This window comes from Hippoglossus stenolepis, chromosome 14, assembly GCF_022539355.2.
Source record: "Hippoglossus stenolepis isolate QCI-W04-F060 chromosome 14, HSTE1.2, whole genome shotgun sequence".
Taxonomy (NCBI): domain Eukaryota; kingdom Metazoa; phylum Chordata; class Actinopteri; order Pleuronectiformes; family Pleuronectidae; genus Hippoglossus; species Hippoglossus stenolepis.
Window position 1 is genome coordinate 15,995,738 of NC_061496.1, and position 18,674 is coordinate 16,014,411.

At 42.3% G+C, this 18,674-nt stretch overlaps 1 protein-coding gene across 1 annotated transcript; it reads left to right on the forward strand.

Moving 5' to 3' along the window:
- The first annotated feature begins 13,108 nt into the window (after nucleotides 1–13,108).
- On the forward strand, nucleotides 13,109–17,523 carry s1pr3a (sphingosine-1-phosphate receptor 3a). Its single transcript, XM_035177485.2, has 2 exons — nucleotides 13,109–13,348; nucleotides 14,187–17,523. Exon 2 carries the CDS (start codon nucleotides 14,320–14,322, stop codon nucleotides 15,511–15,513), a length of 1,194 nt encoding a protein of 397 aa, XP_035033376.2. The 5' UTR covers nucleotides 13,109–13,348; nucleotides 14,187–14,319; the 3' UTR covers nucleotides 15,514–17,523.
- The last annotated feature ends 1,151 nt before the right edge of the window (nucleotides 17,524–18,674 follow it).

Genomic DNA, 18,674 nt, shown 5'->3' on the forward strand with positions numbered 1-18,674 from the left:
AACTCATGACCCTCTTACTGGCCTTTTTCTTAAGCTTTCGTCTGTCTCACTCTGTCCTTATAATTGGATGGAGTTTGTTCAGTTGTCATGGAGATGTCTGTTTTCATCATAAGAAGGCAGTTGCAATGGATACAGTCATTGCTGGCTGAGTCATTGATGAGTTTAGTTAAATTAAAGGGTTACACCACGTCATAAGGTCGTATTGGACCTCAAAGCAGCAGAAGCTCAGATATCTTCACTCCCTGCTATAAGAACCACTGGATCCTACATTTCCCATAATGCAACTCAGCGTCATGTATATTATGGGAACTACTCTGCCTAGTCTGCCTTTGTCTTTCAAACTCCATGACTCCATGAGGTTTTCACATTAGCTTTCTGTATTACGCCCTGATCCCTCTGACATCAATGCAGAATAAATTATGCAACTCTTTGTGTTAAATAACTCACCGTAATGACAGATCTGTGAGCGCTCACTGGCAGCTGCTGAAAATATTTAACATATATAACATTTAAATATATTAATAAAAATCGAAATATATAACATATATAAACATTATAGCCAAACAAAGTTAATGTCCTGTAACAGAGTGCATTAAAGACTCTGGCCTGCAGGGTGCAGTATAGACATGCTCTGATGTGGCAATGGTGGAGAAAAGAAATAGGGAACTGGGCCCTGGACCACTGACCCATAATCCTGTGCTGTGGCTACAGGCGCTGCATGTTAACCCTGTGATGAGAGGCCAGGGTTGTTTTTTTGTTGTTGTTTAAAAGAACTTAAAGTCAGAGGAATGCAAATACACTTCTTTTGTTTGTTGTGGGAAAATATACATATCTTTAATCAGATAAATGGTTTGACTCTTATCGTGTGGAGGTTTCTAAAATGGCCCATGTTTTGTTTAATATGAATATTTGATACTTTTTCTCCGTTTAATACCAATATAAAGTAAAATGGCACTCAATATAGAGCACATACCTCTGCCAAGGCCCTACAGTCCCCTTATGAAACCACATTCAAATTCACTGGATCAGGATTTGTATTAGGATCTGCACCAAATCACACACACTCAGTGTCTTGTCTTGCCTCTCATGAATGTGCCCACACTTTCAGATTGCGTTCACACCTGACAGGTCTGGTCATGACACGAGCCACATCACCTCCAGATGTGGTCGGGCCTCTTTGTTACATCACATCACATCGTCACATTTTGTTCCCACTGATGTATAGATATATTTGGTTTATAATCTAATATCATCAGCAGTTACAATTAACTATTCCTGAAGACTCAGTATCTCTCTGTACTTCCTGCTTGGTGTGAACCAGTTGACTTTTTTCCTGGATACATCCCGGCTCCAGCCAGTATGTCTAAATGAGTCACCATGACAACCACTGAGGTGTCACAAGAGTCTGCCACATACTAACATGTCATCCACACAAAAGCATGACCATACATGCCACCATGTGATGCATGTATAGTCCATGTATTTGCAATACTGTGATGACAAACATTGCCAAACAAGGAGCAATACAACAAAATACAAAATAGGACAGAAATTCTTGGGGTCTGCCTGAATTTGAATACAATTCAAATTGATTGGATGGACTCTCTGTGTATTCACTGAGGGGCAATTTGGCTGACAGTGGTAGTCATCACCACTCAGCACACACATTATAGACAGTAAATAAGACAAACTGTTAAACACAGGTCAAAAATACATATAGACTTTAAGTCTGTTTGTCTTTGTTCAAACATGTATGTAAAAGCCAATTGATCCACAGGTTCAACTATCTGTTAGATGTGGGCCTCCTGAGGAAGGTGAACCTCCTCCCCGATGGCAGGAGACTGAACCCTGGGTGAAAAAACGGACTTAATAAAAGTTAAATAAAAGATTTCCGTGACTGATCTCTCAACATCAAATCCCAACTTCCTCAAGAAGAACAGTCTCGAATTGGCGTGGAGTCAAGTGTTGGAGTCGAGAGTCATTTCTTTAAACAAAAATACAAGCTATTGTAGTTCATTCTTTTTATTGACTACGGAGGAATGGGAGGAATGTGTAATTTCACTTCCTGGAAATGACTGTTCAACATTAATTTCTCATTTTGAACTTTTTGCCTTTGTCTCCTCTTCGTGATGTGAATAACATGACTGTTTCATTCTATAGGCACTGTTGTTTAATGTGTTCAACTTTCCTCACACAAATACTGTAACTGAAGTTAGGCCACCAAATACACTGAGCACACGTGCTACAATTGAGGTAAACCTTCAGTCACTTTGTCAGTACATGTGCGCACTGGACGTCATATGGAAGCACATGTTTTTGCAGGCCACACATTGTCATGCAGATCAAATCATTTTTAACACAAAATAGTTCTGTCTCTGGGTCTGTGGCTGTGACAAAAAAAACTATTTAAGCGTCCCTACATCCTCATTTTCAGTCCATGTGACAACTGATGCCCGGGAACTGCACACATTCCTTTAAAAAAAAAAAAAAGTCATTCAGCATATGCATTGTTTCAGAGTTTCCTTTGTTAGTTCAGGAAGCAGGATTTCAGGCTCGGTTACATATCTTTCTATTTACTCCATCTAACTGTGGTTTAGGTTGATTGTTGATTTGTTGTTTGAATATCGTGTTTTTTTTTTAATCAATATGATATTATAGAGTATACTATTTTGCATGACAACAATTTGATATTATTCTGTTTGAAACGGCTTGTTTTATTCTTCCTTCAGTGGTACCTGAACGCACCTCCATTATACTACATACTAGAATATACAGTGCAAAGGGATTTCAATCACTGGCTGTATCTATGTGCTATAATTTGCCTGTTTTCTACATCAGGCTGCACCTCCATGTTGTGACACTGTGTATAATATTCCACAAGGGGGCGATGCTGCTATGTGAAAACTTCAACATGCCAACAAACATTTTTTTAAACAACGTTGCCAAATTGAACACAATAAATGAAGTGTGGACATTACAAGAGTACCGATTTTAACAGCACGGTAGTTCTTCTTGAAAGCATTATTCCTCTCTCATTTTCACATGTGGTGCATATGTCCTCTGTGTGGCTGGCATAGATGGGACAAGAGATTACTGGCAGTGCAGTGGAGGCATAATTGGGGAAATTTTCAGTCTGGCTGGTCTCTCCGCTCTCGGGTTTCAGCATGCATACTAATGTGACTCACAGTCTACACTCGGCATTGAGTTTTAACAGTTTTAAAGAACACTGAGTGAAGAAACTGATGCCAGAAACACCACTGTGTCAAGCACAGAGAACTCTCAGAGCATTGCATTGCACACACGCAGAGACATTTTGGTTCAGTAGCCGACCCTGTCTTGTTCATTTAGTGACAACTTCCACTGGCATTTCTCTTTTTCCTCTCTCTCTCTCTCTTTCTCTTTCTCCCACTCCCTCTCTAAACAGGATGTTTGTATCTCAGTGGGCCTGCCAGCACAAAGCTGATGACCAGATAGTGCGGGCTGTGGAGTGCCCAGCTCTCCCAGCGCTGTTACGGCTTAACTGGGATTTAGAGCTTCCATTCGGATTCCCCCCTAAACCAACACGCCGCAAGAGACGTCAAAACACAGGAGGTCACGCAGTCAGCAGCTCCGGCCCGTTTCACCCCCGGGCCGCTAGCTGTTGTGTTGACAGTGAAAAGCCCCCCATCCATGTTTTATTCCAAACTGCTTCTCAGCCTCTCAGTGATGAATTCAACTTCGGAGTGACTGTCAAAGGAAATGAGCAGCGAGCTCTCTGAGTGTGCTGCTCTTCATCTGGAGAAGACAATATATATTATATATATAATTACTATATAACTGATGTGTTTGTGTGACAAGGATCACCCCACAAGATTCAAGAGTGCAGTGCTTTATGGCGCCTAATAATTCAGGCAACAAAGCGGGTTGCATTCAAAGGTGAGATCATTAGACTCAGGAGACTTGGGTTTCCGTGTATTGTGCTGCTGTGCGTGTGAACTCTCTGCAGTTAATAGGCAGCACAGGATCTGAATCATGGGCACAAGTTGTTTCATGGCAAAACAGTGTTCTTTAAGTGTGAGTTCAACAACACACTCACACACGCACGCACATCTCTCTGTAGTTGTGTAGTGAGGACACTCATTGACATAATGCATTCCCTAAACCTTACCCTAACTTTAACCATCACAACTAAATGCCTTGGCATTGAACCAAAATGAGCCCTCATGACTATAGATAGACATGCGCGCACACACACAGTCATGTCACAATGACTTGAGAGGACATTAAACTTATTACCAGGATACTAACCTTAACCATACTACTTGTCTAACCTTAACGATTACCCTTATCTTACCTGAACCTAACCTTAACCCATCCTTAAAACATATTGTCACCTTAGATTTTAACGAATTATCTTATGAGGAATTGCTTTTTGTCCCCATAAGGAAGCCAAGTCCCCACAGCATGACTGTGTAATAGAGATTTAGGTCCCCACAACATGAGTAATACCTGGACCACACACACACACACACAGAGGGTGCACATGGAAATAAAGGTTCACTGGACAAAATTTGCATTCCTTTCTCTCAGTTTTTGCAGCACATTAACAATTTGATAAATGATGGTGACAATAGCAGACGGCAGTGTCATTTATACCCAATGATGGGAATTTTGAAAGCAACAGCAGGAAAACTGCTCCTAACAGTGTGTTCTGTTCTCTTGCTTTATTAATAGTCAGCTTGATTTTTGACCATAGAAGAAGTTTTCGTGGAAACAGTGGAGGGCATTTCCTGTGAGACGTGACGAGCTCAAGTAAAAACACAGTGGAAAGATGTGCACGTCTCTGCCCTCTCTCCACTCTCCAGCCTCTACAGTACATCTCTCTCCTCTCTCCTGTGTGACTCTCCGGCCAAAACCACTCCTTTCCGATCTGGCTTTAACGGCATGAATGTTTTACTTTTCGGGTTGCAGATGTGAAATTACGCCTGTAAGTTAAAAGGATAATCATAATTCTATTTCGACCCGGAGGAAGGATCAAACACGGGCCCTAAAAGTGTTCACCTCCAATCTGAAGGACACAACCGATTCTCTGTTGGAGGGGTTTCCTCGCATGTTGTTTTTTCCCATATGCACAAGAACCTGAGTGTGAATTAGGCCAGTAAGTGGTGTCATTAAGTCACTGACGCCCAGACACATGGGCCCTTTCACGTGGACGACCCACTGCTGTGCGCACACACGTGCCATAGATAGAGCACACAACCGGTCCACTGTTTGAATCCACGGTTAACCTGCGATCATGACCAGCCTCCTTTTACCTCCACACAATCACAATAGTAGAGAGCAGATACAGGCTGTGGGAAGTATTACATCACTTCTTAACCGTCACTGGTTTTCAAAATAAATCAAATGATCTTATCACTTCAAATCTGAATCATGCTGCACATCGACAATATCCTAATTTCTTGGACTGCATCGTACCTATGACAATTTCTTAGGGTTGTTTTACGGTTTAATAATAGATATGAATATGCAGGAAATTCAATCTCCCACCAAAGCTTTCTTCCCGATTGTGATTTTGAACAATGCGTGCTTTGTTCATTTTCTGGACCGTTTCTCTTTCTGCCATCTAAGGCCATGTTTGAACAGAAGTTTTTTCCGAGTCCGTGAGAGTGAGCCAAGGGAGCGAGTGCCTTCGTGGTGACGGTGTCGTATGAAGCTGGCGCTCCACCGAGAGGTCACAGCTTTATCTCTTGGTCCGCATCCATGGAAAACAGTTTTTCAGGGCGAGAGCTGCAGAGAAAACATCAGGGCCTGAAAAATAAAAGTTGCAATTTGTTTTTATTCTCTCCATCCTAATAGAACTTACAGAGTACATGGTGATAAAAGTGCAGAACCAGACAGCACTGATAATTTAGATAATGTGTAGAAGCTGGACTCTGTTACGGAAATTAGTGAGTCAGAATGGTTTCCCTGCTGTGGTTGTGGCTTGTAAAGGTGATGGATGGGATGGAGACATGTGCTCACTTTCCTGACTTAGTGGTTTGATTGTTTTGGTTTGGACTCCAGGGAAAATGTTCCAGAGGTCCAAGGCGAGGGCAAGGTGGCGGTAGTTATGTGTGTATGTGTGTGCGTGTGTATATGTGTGTATGTGCTCTAATTATATCAGAGAGGTGTTTTGGAGATACTGAGTTTACGCTGGGCAAACCCAAAGGCTAACCCGTTGGAAAGGATGAGCTCAGAAGGCAGACAATTCCTCAGTGTTTATACAGACGGCACATAAACTGGATCTGACACATCATTGTTCGCCCCGCTGTTTGCGGCCTTCTCCATTTATTTTCACACCACACACATCCACCTCTATCCACCTCTCTCTGCTCACAAGATCACTTCACAGTCCTTCAATAGACAACCAATGACCACTACAGGCACCATCTCTTGCCCGCAGATGAAGCATACTGCTGTCGGACCCCCTGAGCCTGATCAGCAACACCAGAGCGGCCACAGCACACTGATGTGGGATGACTGGGTTTGCTGCTGGGTGGGGGGGAGAATGCTGTGATCCCAGTAATGTGTTGGACTGTGTTGTGTGAGGGTTATAAACACATGTGGACCACAGGGCTGCAGGACAGGGAGTATGTGAGTCCACAGACAAACTTCCACCACATGTGCCCCACAGGTGCCCCAGAGGTGCTGCAAAATATCAACTGTACAGTGGCTGAAAAACAGGATTAATCATTGTTGCATACGTATGTGAAGACCTGTTGATATCTTTACAGTGTGTGTACAGTATAATGTCAGTAGTGGAATGTACTAAGTATGAGTACCTTAGTAATGCAGAGTAGTACAGAATGGAACCTTCACAGTATCATTAGTAAGGATCATCACCATCTGCGGAAATTAACAATGTATAAGTACATGTCTGAGGTGCTTGTAATAGTTTCACTATAGTTTTAAACTACTTTAAACTTCTGTATACATCTGCTCCACTGCATTTGTTTTACAAATACTATCTAAGTTTAACGTACATTGCTGACTAAGGCTTTATTAACCTTTACTGATAATTTAGAATATAGTGCATTACTTTACATTTAAGAAATCAACAGTTTAGAGGGGGTACAATTATTTTAAACTCAACCTACAGTATTAAAATGGTGCTGTCATATCAATGCATCAATGAAAATATTCTTATAATATATTTAGATAGATAGATAGATAGATAGATAGATAGATAGATAGATAGATTTAACAAATAATAACATGCCAGATTTTTTTTCCATCAAGATCCATGAATTACTCTCTTAGAAATCAAAAATGCTTGCAACCTTAAAGAAAGTGAAAAGAACCTAATAATTTACCAAAACCAAATCCAGCAGGTCGACCTTTTTCTGATTTACATTGCCCAGTCCTTGATTCACATTTTGTCGTGTTTACTTGGTGGAGTCCACCTGTTGGGGCCCCTCAGTCATCTGTCACACTGGCCCCATCTAATGAGAGGTGAAGTGTGTGTTTTTAGCCTTTATTTTGTGCGCCTGTCTGTGGAGCCAGGGAGCTTTAGGATGGCCGTGCCCGATGGCCGTGCCTGTGTTATTGTTGTTGCTGGTTGAGCGGTCACCATAGTAGCCTTTACTACCTCTGCAGATTTCTATCGAACCTTTCTTTATTCGAAGCGTCGGCGCGTCACTCAGGCCATAGAGCCCACTGTCACTGAAAGTCTGTGAGCCGGGCTGTGACGGATCGTCATTCACACAGTTATTCATTCACAAAGATGCACCATTCATTTCAGACGGCCATCGTGGCGGGCTCACATGCTGGGAAAACACCTCTGGACATCGACTGCACACACAAGCATGCCCACGTACTCTAACCCTGAAAGGTTTCACTGTGTCCGTCTGGTATCATTTTACAATGATGACACTCAAAATGTTATTCATGAATTCAGTTCTTTAGATGAGCGCTTAGTGATGGAATAACAGATGCTACAGAGCTTATAGGTTGGACATGATGTGTAAATACTGCTGCGGAAAACACATTTACACCCTTTCAAAGATGGTGCAAGAGGAAAGCATTTGAAAGTATCCTCAATATCAACAGAAGCAATGTACAGTTTTGTGTCTGACGCATGCTAGAAACGTAACAGGCACACCCGCTCACTGTGAATTTCTCAGTAAAAATGTCCTGCTGTAATTTCACATGGGTTCACTCAGTGATTTTACTGGGGGGCTGGAAAAGTTTCGGGAAAATGTCCAGAGCAACTGATTTGGACATTTGCGTTCTTACGTGCAGTCCCTCCGGAAAATTTCAGGAGAATATCCAGTGTTTAGTGCATGTCTGAAAGCAGCTAATGAGAAAAAAAATACACAAGCATGACATTGAAAGGTTAAAGTGATTCTAAATCTGTACTGATGGTATTTAGAAATGGAGTCTGGTCTGTTTCTGTCAGTGGGTTACTTCGTTCTCAGGCTCCTGCTGCATTTCTTCTGAAACCTGGGGGTGTGGGGTTGTAGCAGGGGCGAGGGGGGTCTTTGGACTTTGAGGCGGGTGTTGGGGGTTTGTTGGGGGTGGATGGTGTAAGATTGCCGGTCGGAGGAGCATGTGTGGGGACCGACTCACTGGACTGCGTGACCATTAGTCCTCGTCTCGAGGGAAATGTACCTTTGACCCTTTCTTATAGAGCAGCAGACAGACAAAGCACGAAGAGCCAACATATACAAACACATTCCAAAAATAAGATGTATAACTTCTGCATGATTTTTTTTTGCTTTGTGTGGCATCAGCGTTTTGATGTGTGTGTTTAATGAATATAGAGTCATGGTTCTGGTGTGAAGGAGAAATGACAAGAGGGTACACAAATATGGCCCCATGCAAGGGAAAAGGCGCATCATGCCCATGGTCAACTGAAACTCTCTCTCTCTCTCTCTCTCTCTCTCACACACACACACACACACACACACAGAATTCTTTCCAAGCTTTCCCAGACATCAGTGAAACAGTTCTGAGAAAATTGGGCATGATTGTTTATATGACTGAGGTCCAAGTTATTTTTAACATATTTTGGCAAAGCAAAGGCTCGAAGTCTTCTTAGTGTTAAAGTCCCCTATCTTAAAGAAAATAAATAACGCCATAAACTTCTTGACTCTGTAAATTCCATAGTGATCATGTGAGAACAGACGGGCTGACATTTTAAAAGATGAGGGGGCCACGATTAAGAGTTCATACATGTTGCAATGTTGCACCTAATGTCAGTTTGAGGTCTGGAGCTTTTTCAGGGTTCTTTAATAGCAAAGCTTGATCGTCTCACTGAAAGATAAAGGTGTCAAGAAAACATATTTCTTCCGCACAGTTAACAGTCAACTTATCATGAAAATACATTGCACTCCCATCTGTCCTCCGTCCATCCTTTTATTTAAGCATCTTTTGTGGCTATTTAGAGCTGGATGCAGATAAAAAGGTTATCTAAAAGAAGCAGCAGCACTGGTCCTCAGACTAGCAGTCACCTTGTGCCCTTAAAGACCTCAGACCTGCACTGATAACCCTCCAGCAACACCACTGCTCCAGATACACTATCAGCTCTCACTATCAGTGCTCTGCTCACAACTTCCTACGAAGATGTAATCCATGTTCTCCGCGAGAAAATATCTGATGGTCCAGGAAATACATTTTATAAATGATCCAAGATCAACAGGATTTTATAAGTCGATCCTTTTGTTGCAATGAGTGCCAATATCATATACGTATTGAGGATAGCTCCAAACTTTATGTATGCTCTCGCATATTTAAACAAAAGCGATACAGTGAGCTGCATAAACGATGGAACAACACTCGAAAGGTGAGGTTTATGATGATCTTTCTTTTTCTACAGAGAAATAAAGGAGGGATTAAATGCAGGTACCTACTGTCGACCATGTAACCTGAAAGTTACGCTCATATCTGTTTTTGCAGGTACATTGTTGCGGCAGGTTAAGAAGCTTTTGAGGCAGCAACATCACTTTGGTTGAGGTTAGGGAAACATAACAGTTTTGGTTAGATGTAAATAAACGTGTTGTGTCACATTGAACTTTTCCTGTGTTAAACAAGACCACAATATTTCGCAACTTTAACCAAGTGCTGTGAAAAATCTTTAACAAAGCTGAAGTCAGTAGAGAAACATCAGCTAAATGGCATAAATAATATTTTAATGAGATCCCACGAGATAATTATCTTGTGAGAACATGATATAGTAACTTGTGCACACAAGAATAAAAAAATATAATATTTTAAGACTGCAGGGGCTCCTTATAGCTTTGTTGCCAAAACCTAATTATATTGTTTTGTTATGTACCTAACAAACAAGTTTAGTTTCACCAATTCAAGTTACATCATGTTCAAAGTTGGTGTTTGCAGAGTTTATTCATTTTATGACTGTAATCAGAAGAATAGTTAGGGGTGGAAATGTGACTCAGGGATGATATTTTTGAGGGACTTCAAACAACTTGTTATTTCTTCAGCTACCATTACCTATAATTGCATTTGGTTCCTGATAAAAACAACACTACTACATTCTTTTACTACCTTTCTTTTAAAATTCATCTAAATGTTTTTTTTCTCAGCGTGTTTGGAGTGGTGGGAAGTGGGGAGATGGCCCAAGAGGCCCTCGTTTTCCACCGCCCGTGCTGTTCCTCCTTCGTTCCCACTACACTTTGCATTCCCAAACAACCAACTCACCACCCAAGCCTGCGTCAGTGTCCCTGACTCACATCGCTGCCAATAACACACCCACACAGGCCACATGCACCCAAAGATGCACAAACACGCACACAATAGCATCACCGCCATACAAACTTTTATGAGACTTGGCAACAGTTCCATTTTTTCCTGATCTGGTGACCTGCAGATACATTTCCTCTTTCCACCACCAGCACCAAACATCCAGGAAGTGTGTATCCAGCTTGCAACAACCTGGAGCCAAGGCCTCTGGGGTGTTTTCTTATGGTTATAAATGTTGTCTGAGAGTTTGTACATCTCTTGCTGCTCGGGGTAAAGTCAACAGCTCTGGAGGTCATTCATTAATCTGCAATGCCTGGACTGACATGTGCAAAGGGGCCAGACTGCCTGTGACCTCACAATCTGTGATACCACAGGGACTGTGTGAGAGAGAGAGAAACAGAGAGAGAGAGAAATCTGTTCCGCTGCTACACAGTCTCATGTTCTTTGTTGTCTCTTTCCATCTATCCCTCTTTTTATCAACATTTGCTACGCTGTCAGTCTCTGTTAGCGAGCACTGTTATCCATCAGCGTCTCAATTTGTGGTTTGTCTTATGCTATTTTAGCCAATTTGATTCGGCCAAGAGCAAAGAATGCAAAAACAAAAAACAGAGGAGATGGACAGTTTGAAAAACAGAGCAGACATCAGCAAAGAGAAATAGGGGGAAAGGAAAACAAAGCAGCCTTTCTCTCAACTACAGTTCGTTCTATGCCATTTAAAAAAAACTTTCCAGACTTATCAGATATGAATGTTTGCCTTACATCAGCATTGTCTTCTTATTGTGCAATACAAGGCAGAAGCAATACTCATATCTGTTCTTGTCATAATTCTGCCCTTAAGTGACTGTTTGGACTCCCATCTGTTTTTGCCCATTTAACTTTGGAATTACTTACCTGGTGTGTTGCTTCACTTCCTGTCCTTGTTTCCTGCTCTTGTGATTCAGTCCCTCTAGGTTATGTTGACCTGTGTCCACTTATCCCAGCCACCCTTGTGCTACCGGTCCTCTATGAGCTCAGACATGCGCTGAACTCATTTCCAGAATTTTTCCAGAGGGGGCTGTATGTGAGAATGCAAAAGTCAGTTGCTCCAGACATTTTCGTACTAACCCCCCAGTAAAATGTCAGTTAGCACTGGGCCATCTCCCAGTCTGCTAGCTACCAATTAGCATCCCAGTCAGCTAGCTTCCAGTCAACACCCAAGTTAGATTGCCCCCGTCTGATCCTACACCTGGAAACCCTGAGGAGGTCCCCTAACATGGGGCCTTGCCTCACTTTTCCTGGGTGATATCTAGGGGATGGAGACCCTAGAGTCATGAGTGAGTCACAGAGACGTTGATCTTCCAAACTGTTGGAATCCAGAGCACCACAATCCAGAGCACCACAAAGAACGCACAGCCAGATCTCATAGCCAGACCTTGAGTTTGCCGTCCCTGCCAAAAGTCCTTCTGTTCCAGCAACAGCGAAACAAACCTGGTTGCCCTGGTTGACAACAAGTCTGCTCCTCAATCTGGGGTCTCAGCCAACGTCTCATCTACTCCAGAGAGGAGAATGTGGGAGAAGAAGGATATTGAGATTGGTCTTTGTACTTAAAACCACATATCTGTATATCTATGTCTGCCATTACACTGATTCGGCTACTGTCAGGCACATTATAAATGTGCAAAGAAATAGTTTCTACTTATAATGAGCTTAGACCTAGTGTTTCTGGTGCCAAATAGCAAAGGTACCAGTTAAACCTTTGGGGGCTTACACACCTACTTTAGTCGGTCCGCAGGAAGTTGAGATGGCATTAAACAACAGAACAAAAACAAGAAGTGGAAGCAGCAGTGAAGGGAATCGGTTCACAAATTTTTTCCCCATTCGTATGGAAAGGCAACTTTTTTCAATGCACTTTAATCAAAAAAGTTAGCAAATACAATCCACAACATGCACACTTCAAATGAACGTCCGTCTACAAACCAATCGTAGAGGAAGATGCAGCCCATGTGACAACATAACGTACGTATATCTAACAAAAGTCTTCAGTCCGCTCCCTACATTTCAACATGAACAAAAACTAACCAGATCAAATGTAAACAATGTAACAAAGACATGAACCTTGGTTTGGACCATGGTCCAGATTTCCTGGTAAGTAAAAGCCCTTGACTGATCACACACATCCCTAATTGTAATAGACAATGTTTTTCTTACACAGTCAACTACTCCCTGCACAGAGAATAAAAACTCTACGTGCACGTGGTGAAAATCAACCTTCAATCCAACTTCATGTCATATTATTATGAACGAATCATGTGGCCAAATGAAGCACATGGCTCTGCCCTCCCCTGATTGGTAAAAATCAAAATGGAGAGTTGGGAAAAGATCCCGCCTCTCCATGAGGAAGGAGGGGTGAGAGAAGGGAGAGTTGGGAGCAGACACAGAGCCGCGACGACAGAGAAGGACAACCTTAATGAATGTTTGAGGAAGTTTTTTCAGTGATTGGAAAAGCGGACAAGACATGGACCTTTGACTACAAGGCGACGTCATTTTGGCATTTTCTTTTACCGGCGCATCTTTATGCAGGAGAGAATAATAACTTTAAAAACTCAACACCGCCTGGATGTTTAGATGAAGGCAATGACTTCCCAAGGTACGATAAGTTACTGAAGCTGCTTGATGAAGTAATAAAATAACTGTGCAGAGAGAGTTTGTGCAGAGAGACACTTAAAGGCAAGTTCTGTTTCCACAAGGAAAACAAGGTTTTCAAAACAGGAAAGTTGCAGTTACTACAATAATTAGGCATCTGGTTTCAAGTAAAACTCTGTTTAAATGGTGTTAAAACTTTTGTATTTATTGATAGAGGAGAATTTGTTAATGGTTAATTATTGATGTTACTATTTTATAAACCCTGTTTATCCATCCTTAGTATTTTATGTGCAATAAAGCATAAATTAAGTAATACTTATTTTTCTTATGATCATTGACATTTGTTTGGGAGTCACAGTGTTTTCCCCAGAAATTTGGATTTAATAATAAGTAATGGCATGTAGGCTATGACACAATGGCTTTTTAAACACTTAAATGCCACAGCTCTTTGTTCTAATAAAAAGGAACAGAGAGTAATAAGTGTGACAATAAACTTAACCAAATTTACAACTTCCTTTTTTTATTGCGTTATAGAGTGGCCTATATACTTTATATATTCTACATGTTGCTGCTATCTTAGCCAAATCTCTACATACGATTTTTAATCTCAGTTATGGTCTTTACTGTTTAAATGTAGAATCAAGGAGGACGTCCTAATATATATACGTTTTTAATGTTTATTTTAAATCGACTGTTTTTGATGCCTCTTGCAGAGCCATCAGAGAGATTTTTTTATGACATACATTAGCCAAAACCTTGTTGAATGTGACTTTTGGGATGTTTTTGTGCTAAATGTATATTTTAAGAGTAAATGTGGTCTCTTAATTGCATGTGATTGGTAGGTCCCTGACTAATGAGGCTGTAAAATGACTGCTCCAAGACTGCCGGGCTGAGCAGCCTGACCTCCCGCAGCTGTGTCCAGTGCTGTGGCTCCCTCTGCTGTGCGACTAAGGAAGGCCAGGAGTAGCAGGCAGTATGGACAAACAAATGGAGGAAGGGATGAATGCTGTCATCGTCAAACACTACAACCACACGGGGAAGTGGGATCCGTCTCGCAGCATCGAGGCCTGTAAGATGGCCGTGCTGCTCTTCATCTGCGTGCTGATCGTCCTGGAGAACGTCATGGTCCTGCTCGCTCTCTGGAAGAACAAGCGCTTCCACAGCCGCATGTACTTCCTCATTGGAAACCTGGCGCTGTCAGACCTGCTGGCTGGTGTGGCCTATGCAGTGAACATCTTTACCTCGGGAAAGAACACCTACTTCCTGACGCCGGTGCAGTGGCTGGCCAGAGAAGGGAGCATGTTTGTGGCCCTCAGCGCCTCAACCTTCAGCCTTCTGGCCATTGGGATCGAGAGGCACATGACTATGGTGCGTCTGCGTCCCTGTGAGACAGCAGGTCGAGGGAGGCTCCTAGGACTGCTGGCAGCCTGCTGGCTTGTGTCAGTGCTGCTCAGTGCTCTGCCCAGCCTGGGGTGGAACTGCCTGGACAATGTGCCCTCCTGCTCCACGGTGCTGCCGCTCTACGCTAAGAGTTACGTGGCCTTCTGCATCAGTGTCTTCAGTGCTCTGTTGGTGGCCATCATCATCCTCTACATCAGGATCTACCGCCTGGTGACCTCCAGCGGTCGCAGGGTGAGCAGTCGGCCTTCGGAACGCTCACTGGCCCTGCTACGGACGGTGGTTATCGTTCTTGGAGTGTTTGTCATGTGCTGGGCGCCGCTCTTCCTCCTGCTGCTGCTGGATGTGGGTTGCAGCCCATTTAAGTGCCCTGTGCTCTACAAGGTGGACTGGTTCATCGCTCTGGCTGTGCTCAACTCTGCCCTCAATCCTCTGATATACACTCTGTCCAGCAGGGAGATGAGAGCAGCCTTCTTCCGGCTGCTGTGCTGCTGTCAGACCAGTTTGGAGTCCACTGGCTCTCCTGTTTTGGGCAACCTCCACCTGGGCACGGTCATCCCCACAGCAGAGAACAGCAAGACCAGTCTGGGTGGAGGAGGGGGCAGTGGTACTGGCAAGTCCACACTGAACAGAGGCAAGGTTCCCACGCCTATGAACTCTGACAACAAGAATGGGGACCCCTCTGCCACTGCTGTGCCGCACCACTCCGGGCCCACAGACCTGCTCTCAGCTGTGTTGGTGAAGGCGCGGCCGCCCCTCAGCAAGTTCTGAGTGGAAGCACTTTAACGAGGCCTTAACGTCAAAAAGATGTAGACATAGAACTGACACAATCCTGCTATCAGCCACTTTTTGTTTATGCACTATGACCAGGGTAGCATGGATGTGAATAGCATAAATATTAAATTTGGACCAGATAATTCCAGATTGTAGATTATGGTACAATCCAAATCGTTATAGCCACTATTTAAATAATTCTACATTATTGCTCACATTACCACAGTGATCAAATTGAACATTTCAAAACTATGAAAAATAAGAGGACAGTTTCTTGGACCTGGATTAAACCAAGCCCCAAATGAAATGCTGTGATACTTGATATTTGTGGGCGTTGCCTGGCCTGGAAATTCAGGGCTGTAGCTAAAGGTTTTTTTTCCCTTTGGCTCTGAATATTTCTCCACCTCCAGCCGTTTATCGTTATGTAACTGAACGTCAGTAAAATAACATGTCAGTGTTATACTTACATGTATAATGAAGAGGCAGGACCAATCAAAGAGGGTTCACAGGATAATACTCAAGTCTTAACGATTGACAGGTCTCTGTCAATAATTTAATTGATGGGATTACTTTGCCAAATGCTAGCTCACGTAAATAATGGATATACATAGATTCTTTTACCAGGTAAAGGGGTCTGTATGAGTTCAAAGTTACATGGACATGATATGAGCAGAGCATATGCAATACACAGCTAACTTTGCATTGCACTGTAGCCAGCTTATATCTGTAGCAGGGATCCATAGTCATACAAGACTAGTGTTGTATTAGATAGACAAATCTATTTAGATTTTATTGATCTGGTACCGTAGAGACAGTGATATGTCCCAAGGCAAGTTTTTTTTCTCATCGTGCTTTATATTGTCAGATGATAATTACCACGGCTTCCAGAAATCCAAACTATAGCTTGATAACATTAGTTACAAAGTTGGCTCACTCATGAAAGATGATTAAACTGCAAAATAAACACAGAATCCATATGAACTAGATGTGTCACACTCACACATTGTGGTTATAAAAGAGAATGTGGTCACATTATGTGTGTTACATGAGTCCAAACATACAGTAGTGAGAGCTACTACTTATTGACGTTGGGCTAAATAGGAAGAATTAATGCATTGACCGATGCCTTTCAACTGTGAAAAGTAGATGACAAATTTCAGAGCAACAACAACAATAACAATAATAGCTGATAATAACAAATAATAAACCAAGCTTTACATTTTATCGTAGCTCTCTAACGCACAGAAACAGAAGTATTTATGTTTTGATGGAGAAGAATCTGGGCTCAGCTCCTGATGTTTAACAGTCCAGTCAACGCCCGCTGTTAATATCAGTAACAGTATTAATATATTCATCAGTGTTGTGTCTGTCAATGTGTTTCTTTTTTTCATTATATGCAGGGCACTTTGTTTTGTTTTTGTGCTATTTGCAGTTCTTTTAAAACAGCAGCATTTTAAATCACAGTTGGCAAACTATTTATTTTCTATGAAAACATTTGGCATCTTTGTGTGCGTAAAACCCCTCATGGTACTTGGACTTACTTCATGAGTTTTGTTATGATTTGAGATGCACTGTAAGATTCTGTCAGACCAGCGGCCTCTTGAGGCTGTGATGCTCATCACACACCAAAAAAACAAACCTGTTACATGGATGTTATTACTAGATTCTTACCACTTGTGGGCGAGAATATCACGTTTACCCTGAAGGTGGCGCTACAGGAAAAGCAATGTTTTTACATGAATTTGGAAGAGATTCTGGTTTTATTATAACCACCAGTTTCAGACATTTCAGGCTGCAGCTCTGTTTCAGCTATAATAACCACACGGAAGGACCTCTCTCGCTTCTCATCAGCACATGTATAAACCACTCCGTCAACTAACCACTAGTGACTGAAATGAGCGCCGGATGTGAATAATTTAATGGTGGACTGTAAATGACAATTCTGCCTTGGGTGATGTAGTGCCTTATGCGATTATATAGCGAAATAAAATCCCATTCCCCCTTTAATGAGGTTTTTCACACGTCTCATGTTGTTATATTAAATCAGGGGCCTTCCTCTCATTCATATTCTGTGTGTGTTTTGATCCACTTCATAGTCAGTCAAGAAGAAACACAGTGATTTTTGGGGTCTTTTGTACAATAAGTGGGGATCTTTGCTCATCGCAAACACATATAAAAGTAGGAAATGTTCTGTTTTTGTCAGTTTATTACAGTTTAACCTGCTGCATACATATAATATCCTGGTGGGAAGATAACGAATTCTCTCTTATTCAGACCTGGGTCAGACACTGATGAACAATGCAGATAAATTCTTGATAAGGGTTTTCATTTGGCTGAGGTCAGGTTGGTATTAGTCATGAATCTCATTCTTTGAAGAGCTTCCTCTTTTAAGTCTCTGGACCTCCAAGGTTATCTTGTATATAACATTCAAACAGTTTGGTGGAGGTTTTGTTTTATTTTTTTTACTTGAAACATTTCGTTAAATCATTCAAATGTAGTGGGATTATCGTTTCACACACATTTACAGGGCAACAAAGGGAGTTGCTGATAGTTGTCAATGTGAATTCTGAGAAATTATAGCAGCAACGGCAAAGACCGTGAGACGCGAGCTGACAGACTGGCATTTCATACTTACCTCAGCTCAAGGGTGTGTTTCTGCTCCGCCTCCACATCCAGTTTCTGATGGGAGAGGAAAACGAAGACGCAACAGCAGCCAAGCATTTCCAGCATAAAGGTCACTGACTGCTTCCTGTCAGAAACGTCTGAGCACTCTTTCCTGGAATAGCCGGGGACGATCGTGACCTTATGCCATGTGGAACATTAGAAAATGCCAGAACGTTGAGCTGTGCGGAGTTATTTGTAGTGAGTGAGTGAATCCTCTGCTTCCTGATCCTGCTCCTCATCCTCCTTGTGCGCCATGTTATCCTCTCCCTTCTTACACCACTATCACCAGCCCGATTCAAGTCCTCATTGGATAAGTTGTTTAGATTCATCCATCAATCTATTATCTATAAAGCTGATTCTTGGAGGGTCGCAGGGGGAGCTGGAGTCTGTCCGAGCTGACATTGGGCCAGAGGGGGCTTCGCAGGGACGACATACAGAGAATAAAAGCATTCACCTCTATATGGACAATTTAGAGTCTCAAGTCAACCTAACCC